Source organism: Chaetodon auriga, chromosome 4, assembly GCF_051107435.1.
Source record: "Chaetodon auriga isolate fChaAug3 chromosome 4, fChaAug3.hap1, whole genome shotgun sequence".
NCBI lineage: Eukaryota > Metazoa > Chordata > Actinopteri > Chaetodontiformes > Chaetodontidae > Chaetodon > Chaetodon auriga.
In genome coordinates, this window is record NC_135077.1 from 19411773 (window position 1) to 19431380 (window position 19608).

At 43.8% G+C, this 19608-nt stretch overlaps 2 protein-coding genes across 2 annotated transcripts; one reads left to right on the forward strand and one right to left on the reverse strand.

Moving 5' to 3' along the window:
• Positions 1-254: 254 nt before the first annotated feature.
• Positions 255-1499, reverse strand: dctpp1 (dCTP pyrophosphatase 1). The gene has a single exon (XM_076728655.1). The coding sequence runs from the start codon at positions 1407-1409 to the stop codon at positions 858-860; it is 552 nt and encodes a 183-aa protein (XP_076584770.1). The 5' UTR covers positions 1410-1499; the 3' UTR covers positions 255-857.
• A 48-nt stretch (positions 1500-1547) lies between these two features.
• On the forward strand, positions 1548-18591 carry gatb (glutamyl-tRNA(Gln) amidotransferase, subunit B). Its single transcript, XM_076728651.1, has 13 exons — positions 1548-1808; positions 3311-3464; positions 3553-3666; positions 8920-9118; positions 9371-9493; positions 9624-9737; positions 12064-12148; positions 12900-12944; positions 13330-13522; positions 13767-13900; positions 17711-17789; positions 17898-18032; positions 18148-18591. The coding sequence occupies exons 1-13, from the start codon at positions 1660-1662 to the stop codon at positions 18271-18273; spliced, it is 1650 nt and encodes a 549-aa protein (XP_076584766.1). The 5' UTR covers positions 1548-1659; the 3' UTR covers positions 18274-18591.
• The last annotated feature ends 1017 nt before the right edge of the window (positions 18592-19608 follow it).

Consider the following 19608-nt stretch of genomic DNA (forward strand, 5'->3'; position numbering starts at 1 on the left):
TCAACAGCTCCCTAAAAGAGCTTCAACAGAAAGTGAACGTTATAACTGTCATAAAATTTGGATTTTCTTCAGGGCTATTGTATTACGAGGCCAGTAGTCTCAGCTACCTAATAAACTGGTAATTAAGTGGAAACTTCTCTCCAGGCTCTTGGCTTCACTCTGAATATGCATGCAGCTGGCAAAAAGGCTTCTGCTCTCACCGGAACCACATTTAACTGACATATGAGTGAAACAAATAACACACAGGACAGTTTTAAAGCAACTTTTACTTTACAAAGTTGTGATGTGAACAAAATTGAAGAGGAGTTGATCCAACCCTGATGGGAAATGAGGAAGAAATCAAAAGCCTATCAACAGAAAAACAATTCACAACTTCTCTTTTGTCAGGACAGTGATCGTCTGCTTAAACACCAATTTTCTAATGCAATCTGTCACACTCCCAAACTGGTGTCAGGCTGTAACCTCTAAAATGTTCTGTGAGAAATAGATTCTTCTAAATGTCCCCAAAGGCGCTGCACAACAGTAACATTTTCTGCAAGAGTTTGCACTGCCTCCATTATCAATGCTCAGACTAAAAACAGTAAAAGTCAACCTCAATAAAAGCAAATATACAGTATACCACCCTTGCCTACTAAATGTGACTTTGCATATGTAGGCAACTAGTGAGTATCACAGAAAACACAGAAAAGTTAAGAGCATTCATGCAGTTATGCAACAAGTTGACCCAGAAAAAAAAGCCTTTTGAACCATTGGGATAAATATTCAGTAGCAGGCCACAGTCAAACTGCAGCATCAGTGAGCAGCAGCTCCAGCAGGCACGGAAACAAGCCCCCCTGACTGACATCTGCACCCAGTACTCAGTCCGTGTATTCAGTGTACTTCTTGGCCGATCCGTGCACCTTGCTGGCGGGGTATTTCAGTCGGTTTAGGGCCATTTTACGAAGCACCGCTTGGGGAAGGTCGACGCGACACTTCTCGGCGAGCTCCACCAGGTAGATCAACACGTCGCTGAGTTCGTGCGCCAGCTGCTCTCGCTCCGTCTCGGTCCAGTCCGGCAGGCCCTCGGCCACCTCCCCGCGCCACTGGAAGAGCTCCGCCACCTCGCCCACTTCTCCGACCATAGCCAGCAGCAGGTTACGGGGCTGGTGGAACTGGTTCCAGTCCCGCTCGTCAGTGAACTCCGCCTGCATTCGCCTGATGTCCTCCACGGTGGGCTCGGAGCTGAAGGTGAACTTCTCGGCCCGCCCGGCCCCTCCGTTCTGCAGCCTGGAGTGAGAGGATGCCTCGGTGGCTGCACCGTTTACCGGTGACTGTGACTTGTTAGCAAAAGCCTCGTTGGTGTCATTTGGAGACACCGATGGCACATCACCGTTTATTCCACAGACCTTCTTTCCGCTTGTAGCCATCATCGTGTCTTAATTTTATCAGCGGTGAATCTTAAAAACTAATTTCCAAGATCTGTCAACGACCAACTCAGCGACTACCATGAGGAGAAGTCCCGCCAGTAGTCAAAACGGAAATGACACAATTATGTTGGAAACCGGAATCTTACTCAGACTGGGATTTGTAGTCTTAACCTTAAAACAGGCGGCGGAGAGGCACATATGAAATTCCACTTTAAAAGACTACAGCTCCCGTGTTCCTTTTGGACCGCACAACATGGCTGCCTCCTCAATAGCAGCAAGTGAGCTGCTACATAATATGAATAAACGAATATCAATATTATATCCAAAAGCTTTGTGTGTAATCAGACGAATAAGCACATCGACCTCACGATGCTACACCCAGCCGCAGCTGAAAGCGAAAAGGTAAGAGGCTGCTAACCTTGAAGACTTCGTATTCTGCTGCTCCTGACCTGCCCCACTTCCTGTCTGCCTGTAAACAGTCACTGAGCAGTCGGCACGATGCCCCCAAAACAACGTTTATTCCGCCGAATATTTTTATAATTTAAGTATTCGTGGGATTAAAACTGTTAAACTGTGTGCACTCGCTAACTTACTGAAGTTAGAGGTAACTGTCTATCAGGTTAGCACACTTAGCTTGAACCGGGCAGTTAGCTAACTCGTAACGTAGATTGAGCTGAAAGTGCTGATTACATGCAATCGCTGCTCACTGATTTTGAACGTCGGTTGATGTCAGTTACCTCCTTCAAACTGTTTTTATTTGACTTTAAAGGCGCACTCCATTGATTTAGTTTTGTACGTTAATAAAGAAAAAAAAGACAAGAAATTACAGCCAGAGCAAGTTCCAGAAACACTGTGTCCTACATTTCCCACAATGCAACTCACTAGCATCTTTTTGTTAGACCCTTCCTGCCTGCCCATGTCTTTCAAACTCCACAGTTTTTACAGCTTTCTTTTATATAGGGGCAAAGTGGGCCAGAATCCCCCAAATCCGAGGTTTCACAATGAGGCAATTGGTTTTTGGTTGTGTGATTGGATGTAACTTTGTTTAAAAGACAACATAAGATGACGTGACAAGGGCCTCAAAAGTAGGTGCTGGCATACTGTGCTTAAATGATGCATATTCTGAAATTAATTAGTCATATAGCAAACAGGGAGCCATGTTACTCCAGCATAGGAATACTGTACACATGCACAGAGAGGGGGGTGAATGGATCATTTGTCTCTGGGTCCCTTAGTGGGATAATCAGGCCATGCTTGAGAAGAGTCTAATGACCTTGCTGGGATTATTTTCTTAGACAGCTCCCTCCACAGCCACAGAAAATGAACAATGCATTTTCACGCATTACTTTTCATGAAAAGTAAACTGATCTTCATGTTGTTGATATAGTTGATATGCAAGAAATCAGCGTGCTTGGCTGTTTTATGCTAATGTAAAATGATACAAGTGGCCAGTGGATGTCAAGTAAAGTGTGATTTTATGGTCTCACTGTCACATAAACCTCACAAAGAGAAAGCTTAATGTATTCTCAAAGATTTAATACGGCACTTCTGGAGTTGTTTCTCCACATTTTCAATTTCTTTTTTTCAGCTGTGAGTAGTGCTTCTATTTCCCTTTGTGCAATGCATTGTGGGACAATATTCTACATCAAATGCACCCTCAAAATTCAAGTGTTTCTCATTATGTGTAGTATTTCCTGCCCGAATACACGACATACCCACAGCCTGCTTAGAATAAGTATGCTGTCAGGAATGATGCCAATCAGAAAGACAGAAGCGAGTACTTTCCTTTGTCATGCTGCACGGCCGCTTTTCAGCCTGATTCTGTTATCCCCTGTCCATCTGTATAGTAGGAGTGTCTTTTAGTTTGTTCTGTCTGTACCACGTCTCGCTCCTCTCTGCCTCAGTGCTCCCCAGCAGTTGGTTGGAGTGGTGGGCTTGGAAATCCATGCCCAGATTAACTCCAACACCAAGCTATTCTCCGGCTCATCAGTTCGCTTCTCTGCACCTCCGAACTCCCTGGTGTCGTTCTTCGATGCGTCCTTACCAGGCACGTTACCTGTAAGTGTTGTTTGACCTAATTCAAACAAAGATAACCTGTTGTTTCTGGATCGCTCACTTATCAGGTAACGTCTCTGTGTTTCTCCAGGTCCTGAACAAACGATGTGTCGAGGCGGCATTGATGACAGGATTAGCTCTCAACTGCACCATAAACAGGAAGTCATTTTTTGACAGGAAACACTACTTCTACGCTGACCTCCCTGTGAGTTTTTCCCTCCTTGGCTTCACCTTCTGTACAGCATCTTCAGTTTAACAGGTGGGAGAGTGATAGCACAGGCGTTGGTGGAAGCACAACAGCAGTGTAGACATACTGTTGTCCTGAGCGTCATGCTGCATCATTGCTTTTGCTTTGATATAAGCGGTCCTCATCTGCCTCCAGCTCGCCCATCACAGCACTCCCAGTGAACTCTCCCGGCCATGAGCTCTAATTGAAATAGTGAGCAAGTCTTGCTGAAGCAGCGAAAATGCTATTTGCCACATGTACAGTCAAATGACACCGAAAGCTGTTAAAGAAAATGACCAGTGTTTTTTCACTTACCAGCTCATTTCCCTCAGTGCACTTCTATTTTTTTACATTATCCACAGGTCATTTCCCTCTGTGTGTCTCTGCTGATAATTTGGGGATAGCTTTTTTTTTTTATTCACATAATTTGAATCATTATTGGAGTCATAAAAACCCCAGGTAGTGCTGTCTGACTGAACAATTCTGGTTGCTGTAAGTTTGATTATGAACTGTCTGAACTAATAACAAGATATGAAAATTAAATCGTTAATTAAAACGGATAGCTTCTAAGATTAAGGTGACTCTGATCTTCAGTAGTTACCCATAATGGACTTCACTTACCAGCCACATCTTAGAGTGGGTGCTTGTATTATCTAATTGTGGCTATCCCATTCTTAATTGAAACTCCTCATATAGTAGTTACTATTGAGTACACTCCTTCAAGGCAGTTTTAATTAACTAACTTTTGTGTTTTGGCCACTTGCAGAGAAGCAGAACAAACTGTAAACACAACACTGATAAATTATTGGGTGGGTAATTAGCACGGAGTGGGTTTTCAGAGCTTTCTCACTGAATATAGCTGCCTGCTGTGGCTGGAGATGATGGTGAAGCTGAAGAAAACTGCTGAGTCAGCAATAATTCATCATGCCTTTATTACAACGAGCGACACCTTTTCGTTTTTGGCCCATTGAAAATATAAGAATATTGATCAGTGCAGCTTTAAAGCACCTATAATCACCAGCATCATATTGTATTTAATGACAATGTGAGAACAATGTGAGAGTGACTGCGTTTACATGCACGAAATATTCCTGTTTTTTGCACTTATTCTGAAGCTGTTTACACGGCTAATGAAAATGAGTGCTCCACTGCCGCCACATGCAGCTGATCAATAAACACTGCCTCCCTCTTTCACTCATTCAGTCATCTTCTTGAAAAGGTCGGCTTTCTGGTATTTATGCACATCCAAAAAGCTGTTGATATCCACATGTTTCACGGTGTTCTAAAGTGGGTGTTTCTCCTTCCGACCAGAAATGTGGGCTTTTCTTTGCACACACATCTCGGCCTTACAAACTGTTGGCGAGGCAACACACAGAGCTGACTGTAAACAGGCGAGAGTAAAACTGCAGTAAAAACCCCAATTGAGATGTATATTCCCAATGTGCTCTATACATGCTGAAGGAATGCTCCTAAGACCTGAATAATATCTGCATATCCCACATGTTTTAACAGAAATTTGATTTGGAAAATCCAGTGGATTGTGCCGTATGTATGACCTGTATAAAATTCTGAATATTGTCATAGTCAGAATAATAGTATGATAATTACTGCGTATGTAAATGTAGTCCATGTGAAGAGGGTCACTGGTAGTGACAAACCTGCAGAGTAATCACGCAGGTCTGCAGCTTCCCTCGGCTTTACAGAGCTTAAAGAGTTTCAGCTCATTGTTGAGCTGCTGGCCCACAACTTCACTGTTTTGGTTCATTATCTCTGCTCTCATAGCGTCGTTTTTGGCTGCAGCAGGCAGCTGTTTTCAGCAGAAAAACTTCAAAAGCTCCACTGTACACTACCTGCTCGGCTACAAACAGCAGACAGACACAGTTAGCGACTAGCTGGTGGACAAAGTGGAGCGTTTAGCAGCTATATATTTCCCTCGGGGGTTGTTAGAGACCAAAAAGAGAGTTAAGTGAGAGTGAATATTGGACTTACTTTCACCAGTTGACTCCAAATGAATGATAATGTTGTTTTGTACCTGCAGGATGTGCAAATATCCTATATGCTTTTTTTCTGCTGCCCCCAAGTGGCCAACAATCACTCACTGCAGCTTTAAAGTCTTCTGATTGCCATTTTCTGCCATTAAACTGCCATTAAATTATCAGAAAAGTAGGGCAGACTTGTGTCCTATACGGTATTTGAGGAATTACATGTCAGTAGTCTGGTCGGATAGTGGCAGAGGTAAAAAATAAAAAAACACTTTTTAACACTGATGTTTCCATTTAACAGTTTTGCCCGAGCGATATTCACTTTGCTCTCTGTAATGGAGTGCTCGCATGGCAAGGTTTCACTACCCCTCAGAGCTCCAGGGTAATTTTACTGCCATTATGAGTGACATTTTAAGGCTCAGATGGAAACGACAAAATGTCACAGGAACTCTGCAGTGACTTGCCCTGCAGAGACCTCTTCTCATAAATCTAAAAATTCTCAGAAGAAAGGGGGTGGAGAATTTTCGCATTCTGAATTTTCAAAGTCAGTCATTCATATTTTCTTTTCCTTTAGTGGTATTTCACAAAACTGCCCAAAGAAGTGGCTTAAAACCCCACCAAGTAGCTAGCTGCACACTGACAGAGCTCTGTCTGCATTGTTATTGCACTGTTTTGATTAGACATTAGACATTTCGATGATCTCTTTTTTTGCTATATCTGATTAGTTTCTGCTCTAATTTCTAAGCTAACTTGACTTTATTGTGGAAAAGTGACTGATAAGCCTCGACTGGAGCCCAACAGTTTTCTGTAGATCTTCAAAGATAGACTTTCCTCCCATTTTCGTATCTCTCAGACTTTCTGGTTATCACAAAGTTGCAGCAGTACATATTTTAATCACCGTGGTTGGGATACATTATCTCCCCAGAAAGTCCATGCGTCTTGAAATTCCAGCAAAATCCCCTCCAGAAGCGCTGGGATTACTGCTGGGTTCCTCTTGCTCCATTGCGTGTTTACCACAGATTGCATCACCTCCTTTGGAATAAGTCTCAACAGTTGACACACACAGCAGGGACGATAATACCTGCTAACACTTTTTATTTTTTTGTGAGATTTCCCAAGCAGCTCATGCCAGCAGGTTGAGCCTGAACCTTTATTTGTGTTTTAACTTGACTGTGAGCCCTGTGCACAATACCTGCTGCTGCCTTGTTTACAGTTATTTAGTTTGTGTTAGTCAAGTTTTTTTACGTGGCACATTTCATATGACACGCTCAGTGTGCTTCAGAATAAAAAAAGGAAAAGGCAAAAATACATACATGACATATACATGACAAAAACATGAAGGACATATAAGATAGGAAGGTATTATAACAGGAGGGAATGATAATAATAAGAGTACTAATGCTTCTAGGATAACATTTGTACCCCTTAATCACACACTTTAAACCACACTGAAAGTGTGAAAACAGATGTGTCTTTAATCAGCTTTTCAAAGAAGACGCTGTCGTAGCATTAGTCTCATCAGCTGCTCAGAAAAGCGACCCGTCCCCGTGTTGTGTGAAACAGCTTGATAATCAGAAGTCAGAGTGGTTTTAATTATGCAGACGATGGGACGTTTTTCACATTCAACCTAAACTTTGAGTGTAATCTGTGCTCATAAAACCAAACTCATAGCAGGACCGAGGGAGAAATTATCCTGCCCTTGAAAAATACATTTGTAAATTGTGTTGTACATTATTGATACGTTCCACTAGAAATCCCTGATTGCATTTTGTAAAACACCACCGTTGCTCATTTAATGATTAATGCTGCTGCCCAACCAGTATTCCTTCTTTCAGTTGAAATGGCAGGCGAGACACACACATAAAGTTTCAACAGCCTTTTAATAACATGCGTCAGCAGCCCCACACTGTAACCTACCAGCAAAAGCAAATAATTACAATTTCCTTGAGATATTAAGTCTCCAAATAAACAGACGTGGTCGAGCTATTGAGGCACTGACGTGTTTAATGAGAGCTATGAATGTTTTTGTGACCTCTGTGGGAAGCCAAAAGAACATCAGTGTGCAGGCACAAGTAATTAGATGACCAACCGGTTTGTTTAGTGACTTTTAATCAGTCAGAAAATGACTCAGCGGCTCACAACACGAAAATTAGCTTGGAGTGAGAGTGTGTGTGTGTGTGTGTGTGTGTGTGTGTCCAATCCTGTGTGTGCAGTACGTGAGCAGGCCTGCATCTGTAACTTTGGATATGAAAAGGGTGAGGAGTCACAGGAAGCATCACAGCTCATTAGGGCTCAGTCTGCTGTCAGAGTGTAATTGGGGGAAACTTAATGCGGCCACCAGGATGTTATTAGCTACAGACACGCCTCATCCTTCATTATATATCAACAGTAGCTGATGTATTATGCGGGAAATGCAAATAGCCTTCACATACAGGATGCTGTCTCACCTACAGTAGGTGCCTTCGTACATGCTCGTGCTTCAGCCAGCAGAGACAACATTTCCAGGCTGAGATGAAACCCATGAAACGATTAAGTAAGAAACAGGGGATTTCTGATAAGCTGTAACAGTATTCACACAAGCCGGCAGATTTAAAGATGGAATCCACCGGGAAGAACAGAAATTGAAAAAGAAAATCCCCAGCAGTCTGTTTTTCCTCTCATTTTTTTTAAAAGGAGGAGGTGTGGAGGTGATTGATTGTGTCGATCAGACACATTGTACAGGAAGCCGGTGACGAACAGCCCCCCAGCCTCTGCTCGCACGGCCTCGCTCTCTTCAGCATAAGTATGATTAATGTGTAGGTCCTGTGATGAGGCTGCCATAGTAACATGGGAAATTAATATTTGTGGCAGCAGGAATATAAGAGCGGGTGAATTATTTATTCTTATATTCTTGTGAGGAGAGACGTGTAGAGATGTTTTGTTAATGGCAGCCCAGCCAATCAGCCGGCACTGTTCATTGATGCTGCATGCCTCACCTTTACATAGACACATGACGCTGACTGTGCTCATCACTGCTAGACGGATACTGTGGGTTTTTTTAATCACGCGTACTCGTGCATGATGTCACCTTCAATGTTGGCTTCAATGGGACTGTTTGCTTCCTTGTTTCATGTGCTATTAAGTATGTGCAAACAGCGCTGCTCTCCTCCTTCACTCAGCGTACACTACAGTAACACAGCTGGCAAACACTTTGGTTTTGAGTCTCTGTTTACTCCACAACCCTGCTGAGTTTTCTCCTGTCAAATTTCAGGCTGGATACCAGATTACACAGCAACGGCGGCCCATCGCAGTAGACGGCAAGCTGACTTACTGTCTCCTTGGAGGAAAAAAGAAGAACCAGGTCATCAGAAAAACCGTCAACCTCAAACAGATTCAGCTGGAGCAGGACAGCGGCAAGAGTCTCCACGATGACCTCCGCAACCAGACACTCATAGACCTCAACAGAGCAGGTATTTTTTAATTGATCCTACCCATGTGTTGCCACAGACAGAAGGGAGGTCGGAAAAGTTTTGAATGACCTACTCATGAAATAAAAACATTTCGTAAGTTCCTCCTTTAATTCTGGAGGAAAAACGTTCAGACAGACGTTGTCCTATAGATTTCCACTGTTCAACAGAGGAAGAGCTGTTGAGGTTTGTTGCAGAGCTCCATGGGATGGATACCTTAGAGATGTAAAACACAGCTGTCTTCACGTGCGTCAGGTGTAGGTCTAATGGAACTGGTGATGGAGCCAGACATGAGCTGTGGAGAGGAGGCTGCTGCAGCTGTCAGGGAGCTTCAGCTCATCCTGCAAGCCCTGGGCACCTGTCAAGGCAACATGTCTGGTATGGAAATCATTCTTTGTCTCTTCTGTCTCTCTGCCTTCCTCTTTTTTTTTGTATTTCTGAGCTGCCATACCTCTAAACCCAAACTTATTTCCCAGCGAGTGTGCATCTTGTTCGTCTTCCTCCACAGAGGGCCAGCTGAGAGTGGATGCCAATGTGTCCGTCCACAAACCAGGCGAGCCCCTCGGCGTCAGGACAGAGGTGAAGAACATCAACAGCATCCGATACCTGGCCAAGGCTATAGGTAAGCAAATCAGAGCTTAAAGGAAGCATAGCAGGAATGCTTCAGAGTGCGCTGGATATTTAGGGAGGTGCTTTAAAAGCTGTTCCATCTGAATGCGTCTCAACCAGCTGCATGATTGCTCACACAGACCAAGACTATTTTGTGAGCTGACATTTGCGCACTGTGTCACCCTGAAAGAATTACTGAGAGTTTGTGCGTGTAATTATGTGTGGGCTACAAGTCGAACGGCTAGGAAAAGGTAAGAAACACTAAATGTGAGAGTAGAAAAGAGTGTCGCTCACTGCGGCTCCATTTGCCTTCCTTTTATTCAGATGACATTTCAGCCCATTGGCCTTCTTCAAGGTTCATAATCAGGATTGTGTTATGTAATATGATTGAGGGCCAAGACATCATGTGAATAAAACAAATGCATATGGAGCTACGTGTCTTTTCTGCTGTTAAGTTTACCGTGATCAGCACCAAACAACAATCTTTGGTGAGTGTTATTTCTCTGTTAAAGAAACATTGATGAAACTATGTACATTTACTCAGCTGTACTTAAATTTGGGAAATATGCTTATTTTCTTTTGCCAATACTTAGATGAGAATATTGTTACCACTGTTCACGGCTGCATAGCCAATATGAAGCTGCAGCCAGCAGCCGGTCAGCTTAGCTTAGCACAAAGACTGGAAACAGGGGGCAACTGCTAGCTTGGCTCATTCGAGTAAACAAAATCCTCCTACCAGAACCGCTAAAGCTCACTAAATAACACATTGTATCTCCATGCAAAAACAACAGTTTGCTGTTTTACTGGGAATTATGTACCAAGGGGACTAGTAACTGCCTGGAGTTTTCACTGGTTGCCCTAGTTTGGCAGATAACCTCGCATAAAACGGCAGCTTACCTTTGCAGATTGCAGAAGATTTTACATGCCAAACATGCGATGGGCTAAAAAAATATGAGTTGTTATAGATTCAACTTTATAGCTATAGTCTAGATGTATCTGGATCTACACTGATTTAACACTCACAGGGGCCATATTTCTGCAATATGAGTACTGTAACTTTGGATACTTTAAGCAAATTTGACTAATAATACTTTAAAATACTTAGCTAAAGTGATACTTACAGTGTAGTCAAGTCAATTTGATTCTGTATAGCATGTTTAAAAACAGCTGAAGTTGACCAAAGCGCTGTGCAAATTAAAGTGAACAACATACCAAAGCAAAAAAAGCAAATAGAAGTTAAAAAAAAAAAAAAAGCACAGTAACAACAATAAATGATGAAATACAAGGCAATGTCAAAATATGCGCACAAATGTTCAAACAGAATCAGAATAAAACTTGTAAGATCAATTTATATAAGATAAATATAATACAAAATGAATACTGATACTAAAATAATGAAATATTAAATCCACTGAGAGCAAACAAACATCATTGGAAACATGTACGTCTTGAGTTTCATCCTGAAAGTTTCAAAGGAGGAGGAGCGACAGATAGATGCGCAGTCTCCCTCACTCAGATAAAAACAGTTGTTCTGAGGGTCTTGAGTTGAGTGGGAGTGTCTGAGACGAGTGTACCTTTACTTCGAATGGAGTATTGTTGTGTGGTGTTGCTACTTTTACTAAAGTAATGAATCTAAATGGTTGTTTCAAACACTGGAAAGAAACACATTCAAAGAAGCCAAAGAGAAACACACACACACACACACACACACACACACACACACACACACACACTCCTGCAGTTTTGTATCTGTCAGGTGTAACAAAACCTTTTGTTCATTTTAAAGATAAATGAAAACAAGATGGCTGGATTTATGAAGAGGCATTAAGACAGGAAGCGAAGTTGATATTGGCAGTAAGTTGTGAGGCAGCAGAAGTTTAGGACTGACAACCAGTCACAAACAATTAGCTGTATGATAGAAGCCGAATTGGCTTCTCGCAGCTGCTCACCTAAAAAAAAAAAATAGATTTTATGTCAACTCTACCCGCGCTGACTGCTGATTGAGCTTCACTTAAAAAGCAGACAAAGAGCCACAGCCAGACAATTTGAGCTTTTCACATGCAGGTTTTTAAGCGCGGTTTGACGCAGCGCAGTGCTGCACTTGAATTATTTATCAATAATGTTGTATCACATTTACTCTGCTGCTGAATTGGTATTTAAAAGTCAGAGAGAAAAACATCGTTTATCACAGTTATAATGTGGCAGCAGGCAGAGACCTGAGGATTGTCAGCACGTCACAGCAGATGGTTGGTATTTACCACAGAAATGTATTTGCATGTACTGGTGTTATTGAATAAACCGCCCGTGTTCGTGTGCGTGTTCTCCCTTTATGTCACCAGACTACGAGATCCAGAGGCAGATCGATGTCCTGCAGAGAGGGGGGAGGGTGCAAAACGAGACCCGGGCGTACGATTCCAAATCAGGGTAAGAGGATGGAAGAGCAGGCCTGCGATGCCAAGCTTCAGCCACTAACACAGCCTCTGACTGGGATCTGTGCCTGGTTCATTAGTCCTGAGCTTCGCTGAGGAAGAACCATCATGGTAATCATGATGAATAGAGCCATTTGGATGCCGCCGTCATCCTGTGTTATCCGTGAGCTATGTGCTGCTCACGGGCTTATGAGCTCGCAGAATGAGCCCACTCGCACGCAGCTGAGGTCTTGATCATCTTCTGCTGCTCTGCCTCTTTCCCATGAGGCCTTGAATGTCCGAGGTACATGGCGACGCGTGTTTAATGGAGTGTGATGGCTTGTGATTGGCTCTTTCTTTTCGTTCTGGTGAAGGTGGCTGAAGATTTGAGCTCGCTGGTTCGCAGACAGCGAGGCTGACTGGGAGCCATCAACACTCACATGCTCCCAGCCTTTTTTTCGAGTGTGAGTTGCAGCTAGCGAGCCTCTTCTTTATCTGCTGATTACTTTCTCCATTAATGATCTGCTCCACAAAAGATCAGAAGATAGTGAAAAATGGACAGTACAGTTTCCCATGTTTTGACCCACCAACAGCCCAAAATGCTCCCGTTTGAGATTGAATAATTCTCAAAACTCCTGACTGATTGTCAAATGTGTTGAAGATAAATTTTCTGTTGCTCAACACATTGATGAATCAGCTGTTTGAGCTTGAAGCAGTGCTGTTGAAGGTCTCATGATCATTCACGGCATCTGCATCTTTTTCTCCAGGGAGACCGTTGCCATGAGGGACAAAGAGGGACTTCAGGACTACAGGTGAGCGTGTGTCCGTTTGCTCGTTTCTGTCCCAGGAGCTTGTTTTTATTGCCGTGCAGTTTTGATATCGGCCTATGATCTCGTCCTCGGCGGGGACTGAAAGGGGATGAGAGCCCGTGAGTGGCAGCTAGATGGAGAGAAATAAACAGACTTCACTCAAGCTCTGGACCTCAGCCATGTGTTTGTATGTGTTCGAGTTTAGGAGGGGGAATGATAGATGGGCAGGTTTAAGGCTGATGGAGTCAAATGATTAGGCGAGTCAGTGAAATGTGACAAGTGCGGCGTCAAGAGGACTATTAGTATCTCAACAAAAGCCAACCTTCTCCTCTCTAAGCTTATCTGTACTGCTGATAAAGCGTTCTCCCCCTCCCTCCCCTCCCTTCAGGTTCATGCCAGAGCCCAACCTGCCCCCTCTGATTGTGTATGAGGATAACGCATCGCTGCCCACTGGCATTGATGCGTGCCAGGCGGTGGTGCTGGAGAAGATAAGGAAAGGGCTGCCAGAGCTGCCCAGTGTCAAAAGAGACAGGCTGGTGCAAACGTACGGCATCCTGCCCGAGCACAGCTTCACTCTGGTGGTGAGTTTATACTTGGATGAAAGCAGCCAGCGAGAGAGTTCGGTTCATTCCCTCACTAAATCTGTTCCCTGCATCTTTCTTTTAATTGCCATCTGATCAAGTCCAAGCAGAGTCAGCTTGGATGCAGTCCTGCTTGAGTCCAGGAGGCAGCTGTGTAGTGCAGGACTCCGCTGCGCTGCTTTGACCCTAATTAGATAATGTGCGCGCCAAGTAGTAAAAGCTTTTTCACAACGTTTTGTTGCAGAATGAGGATGGGCTGGTGGAGTACTTCGAGGCGGTGTTGAAGGAGACCAAGAAGGAGCCGAGGAAGGTGATTGGCTGGGTGACAAACGAGCTGTTGGGTCACATCAAACAGCAAGACGTGAGTGTGAGCCAGAGGTGAGACACACATGCATCCCTTCATGTCACTTTTACAGTAGCCACATAATGCCGTCATAGCTCATGAATGCAGGGCTATTCTGCTGCTGGTGATCAGGTCCGGGGCCCAACGCATGACCCCTCTGAGCCTCATGTGATTGGCCCGCTCACTTTGTACCTTTTGACTGCTGTATCTGATAGTGGAACATGACATGTCCAGATAAAGGTACTGCAGGACGCTGTATTGTAGCTGCTTTCAGACTGAGAGTCAGGACATGAGAGACTTCCTCTGAATTCAATCTTCTGCTTTTCCTTACGAAATACCGAATGGTTTGATAAATGATACAACCGGCATAGAAAAAGGTCAGAAGAAAAGGTTAAACTGTTCACTTTGGGCGTCCCCATACCTCAGGGGTTAAGACGCTGTGTGTGAGCCACAACACCTCCAGTTCATGTCCGAGACCATCTCTCTCAACCAGTCAGCTCCTGTCATCTTTCCTCTGTCTGTAGTGATGACAAAAAAATGGCCAGAAAGACAGTTTAAAGAAAATCTATTCACTCTGTGGATGCAGACTGTCTGTCAGCCTTCTCTCTGTTTTAAGGTCTCTTTATTTTAAGGTCTGATATCAGAAGTTCAGCTCCATATCCTATAAATCAACCTAAATCTGAGACACTTGTTCATGCTTCTGCTCACATGCTGGTATAATTTGGCCATGTATAGGATGGTTGTGCAGCTAGATTTGGGGTACAAAGCTCTGCTCTCAAAAGAAAACCCCAACAGAAAGGAGGTTCAGTCTCGAGAGCGAATCCCTTCTTGATAAACACATACTTGAACATTAGGTCTTAGCTAAATCAATAATTTAGCACATAAGGAGGAGTTTGTGGAGGGAGCTCTGGCAGCAAACAGCATCGGCAGAGTGAAGTTGTACTCAGAGCGAAATTTGCCTGATGAAATGTCGTCACGTGGCCGAAAGCGGCGCTCAGAGCAGCATCCTTTCTTCTCCGCTGCTCGTCGTCTTTCACCGTGCAGCCTCGCGGTTTCGCCTGTCAAAGTTCAATCTGATTCAACTCTGTGCAAAGCGGAGGAGGCAGATAAATTCACACCCTCCCACAGGGGACGTGAATGAGAAGCCGAATTAGGTCCGACTGCACCACGATGGCGAAAAGTATCAGGATTTACACCTGCATGAATATGATTGGACCTAATTAGTCAGCTGATGACTGTGAAGCATGACCACAGCAGCTGATGCCAGTTAACTACCTGAACTAATGATAGGCTTCATATCTAGTGTCAGTGAATGAGTTCTGTTCCATGACTTTTTATGCACAGCCGCCGTAGCTGCATCATACTGAATCGAACAAAAGCTCCTGGTCTAATGACATTCAATTTACTATGCAAAGGAAGCTAATGAGTGTCTTTCTACTGAACTGAAGTGAAAGCAAACAGCGCAGGCGACGAGAATCGTAACGACAAGCTCGCTTCAGGTGTAAAAAGTCGATCTAATTTTGGGGTTGCGACTGAATCCGACCCTTGACACTCATTAACATACACGAACCTTCAGTTGTTCTTGGCTCGAGCAGAGATGACACTAACGTTATTGAACTGCTTCCTCTCTATTCCCCAAGAAGGTCTGGATTAAAGCGCATTTAGCCACAAAAAAGAGATTTTCTTCTGCTTTTATAATCAAGCTGCAGTGTGTGTGGTAAAGACTGACAGCACCTTAGCCGGATGAAACAACTGCCTCATCCGTGGACCGTTCTACTCTCAACTGGTTTGGTTTGATTGACAGCAGGGATTATTAGATTCTTAGTGTTCACAAATACCGATTAGATCGACGCACACGACACAACAACAACACATGTGAGTTCATAAATCATCTGATATTCCCTGATTCTTTGTGTCTGACGAGGAGAAAACCTGTGGCAGCCCGTCAGAGAGAAGCCTCTTTTAACAAATCCAATTACATTAGTGGAATCATTACTTTTTGGAAGAAGGTGTTGTTTTGATCTCTCGCTGCTGAAGGCCTGTCAGCTGGAACAGTTTGTAAATGTTCCAAAAACACTTGTAATTGAAGTCTTTCTGATAGTTTGATACAAAGAGAAGCTGCCGTAGAACCTTTCACACTTGTGCTTCGGTACATGGAGATGCCTATCAGCCACTGGCTATGAACAAATAACACCAGTTGTCTCCCACTGTTTCTGTTTATGGCTCGCTGCGACGCTAAATATCAGACGCTCATTTCAACTCATTTCTCTTGTCGCAATTTTCTTTAAATGGCCGTTTGATAGTGACTGCAGTTTGAGTAAAAATGAGGACGTTTGGATGCATCTGAGTCGCGTTTGTGAAGGTCAGTCGGCAGATCGCGACCTCAGAAACTTCACTCCAGCTTGTCGACTCGGACTCAGATTGCTCTGAGTTGTAAATTGTGATGGGTATTTTTTACTATTGTTCAACTCTGAGGAGTCGGATAATTTCTTTGAACAAAAATCTCTGAGTCATTACAGAGCAAATGAAATTGAAGTCATGGGTTGACGTCGCAGATGCTGCGAGCTTTACTTTATCTGCCGTTCCCAGACTGTTGTGACGCATTTGTGTGTGAGCAAACCACAAAGTAGCTGGTGTTTATTTATGCATAATGTTCCACTGCTTTGGTTGAAAAGAGGAGAGTTAAAGGAAAACAAAGAGTGGCCGACCAGACTGTCAGAAGCTGCAGGCAGAGAATAAACAAAGAGATCAGCTACATACTTAGAAAAACATTTCAAGTGTTTGGATCCAATAAAGAGGCGTAAAATAAAAGGTTTGGGGGGGTTTGCACGTCTCTTTGTGCGTCCATATGATGTCTGTCAGCATCTGATCTTTTTCTCTTGGCTGTCCTGTATAATGTTCCCAAACGTGCCTTTGCCCCTCTGGCTCCGAGCCCTTGAGAAGGATAAATGAAATTAGAAACGGGGAAGCACATTGGTCGGGCAGCTTTCAGCTCTTCCTCCAGCTGAGACGAGTCGCTCTTCCAGGGTTTCCCCTCAGAAAAGCTGCTGGGAGTGCTGGCAGCTGCCTGAACTCACTGCAGGTCCAGTGGCTGATCTGTGGCAGGCTGGTGACATGGTGCCAGGCGTACGTTAGACATTTGAAAACGGCTATAAATGATATAAACATAAAAATGTGGACGCTCTTACAAAAAATTCACATAATGGCATTGTCAGAGTTCAGGCTGCTTTGGTCAGTTTGTAGTCACGCTGCTACTTTAGCAGTAGTAGTAGTTTTACTTTTAGCTATTTTAACTGTTAATGCATTACTTGTAGCTAACTATTTTTAGTTTTAGCTGACTAAGCTCACTTGTTATTGTAAATTTACTAAACATCTGCATCACACCAGCTGGTGATTCGACTTGGCTGTTCGGGTTTAGCTAATTGGTTGAGCTCTCCATGTGGCCCCCAGTGCCCCCTGAGTGCGGCTGGTTGGGCATCGCTGCTCTATTAACCAGACAAACCGAGCTGTGTTTGTAAAGATGGACACTTCTCATCTATTTTTCCCAGTGTCTTTGGAAGACGTTCAGCCGAGACGGACTGTCTCTCCTGCAGTGCACTGAATCAAACTGTGTCTCTACTTAATATATCCTAACAGAATTTTTGATTCAGTTTGTGTGGTCATCTGGGGAATGAACAAGAGGGAAGACAAACACATTTAGTCAAATCACAGGTGTTCATAGACTCTCCGGTCCTTCCAGTCTGATACCCCCACTCTTTCTCTCTCCTTCTCCCCCTCCATTTACATATATCATTAATTCCTCAGTACACCGATTAAAGTGTAATTAGATTACCTCTTCATTTCAGCCCTGTCTCTCCTTCGGCCCTGGCTGAGCTGCTGGAACTCCAGGAAGGAGGACACATCTCCTCCTCAGCTGCCAAGCAGGTCAGTCAATTATCCCCTTCTGTCCGTCGCTCAGTACAAACACCCCACATAGTGCTTGTTTGCCCTCTGGTTCTCACCTGTGTCCTCCTGCTTTCTCCCTGCCCTCAGGTGTTCCAGGACATGTGGAGGTCACCAGGCAAGAGGGCCCCGCAGATCATCCAGGAGAAGGACTTGGGCCTCGTTAGTGACACCGCACAGCTGCAAAGCGTCTGCCAGAAGGTGGTGGACTCGCACCCTGATGAGGTGAGGGCTCACACGCAAACTGTCACTTGCAATACGGTTATTTGTTTCATTCGTTTTTTTTGTTTTGTTTGTTTGCACGTTCGAGACGTTTAGTGTTTGCTCTGTCTCTCTGCAGGTTCACGCCATCAGAAGCGGAAACAATAAAGTTCTGAACAAGCTGATGGGGCTGGTTCAAAAAGAGACCAAAGGCCGAGCTGACCCCGTTTTGGTAAGGGCAATTTTACAAGAGAAGACTTCATGAGGGTGGGACTGTCATCGCAGACCATGAGTCAGATCATGGCATACCCGACCTTCATGAAAGACAAACGGTATGACCGTGATCTTGTAGATCTGTGTGAACATGCAGAGTGATCACATCCACGTCACTGGGCAGCTTATGGCACCTGGTCCTGTGTGGGTTGGAATAACTATTGATGGTCGAGCTGAAAATGAAGCTACCATCCTCAGTTCCTGAGAGATTGACTTTTTTTGTATATACAGAGCAACGTTTTCATCGGACAGCGCCCGTTATCTTCTGTATTTATGTGTCTAAAAAGCAATAAAGCTGTTCCGTTTCATACTCTCGGTGGTCGTGTCGGATCATATTCTGATCAGCTGATAAGATTTAATATGCAATGTGGAAAAAGTCAAATCTGCTTTTGACTGGAAATCTAATTTAATGTTTAAGATCAACTTAAATGGTCCTGTTAGGAAGTGAAGATTGGGATTTCAAGAACGATTCCAGCCCTGCAAAGGGTTCAATATAAGCTTTTCAGTATGACTTTATGTCCCGTTGTCCACTGTCTTATTGGCTCCTCTGGTCATCTGTGAGGCCTAAAAATCACACAGGCAGAAGATGAAATTGCTGATGAGATGAATGCTTCCCTCAGACATTGAGTGGGCTGGAAAACTGATGGACACATCCAGGCAGGAACGCAATCAATGAGCGCCCTCTTGTGGTTGAAGCCCATTATTTGCCTTGTGACACTTCCTATGTTATGGTCATTTAAATGTGGATTCACTGTAAAGTTGAGGTGCAGATCCCTTCCACAATTTTCATCTGAATTGTTTCAGAGCTCAGATATCCTGATCTGCACTTTTAGTTACTGGTAGATATGTAAAAAGAAACCAGATACACAATCATGGCTCATCGGTTCGCTGTTGTTTCAATCTGTTGTTCAAATCCAGTGAATCTTAATTTGACACAAAGTAATTCCCAACATCTGTGCACCTAATACGACTAATAAAACCATTTGGAGATCATAAAAATTGCTGTTTTTTTTTAAAATATGACAGAAAAGAGTCTTGTTGTCGAGCAGACGGACGCCGTGTTGTTGTCAGATCAGCTGCACCTGTTTGCCGTCCGTCTGTGAGGCTCCTGCACAGCCTGAGAGCTGCTGGAGCTTTTTCATTACAAAATAATTCGATTTTTGTTGTAGCTGGTTTTGCTTCAGTTTATTTGTCGTTCTTTGTGACAGAGCTTGAAGCCTGACAGCAGCCTACAGCAGTGTCCCTTGTTTTGCCTCATGTACATGTACAGTTTATCCCGCACTGGTTTGGTTTCGTGCTGTTTTGTGACCCGTGTAAAAACTTGTTT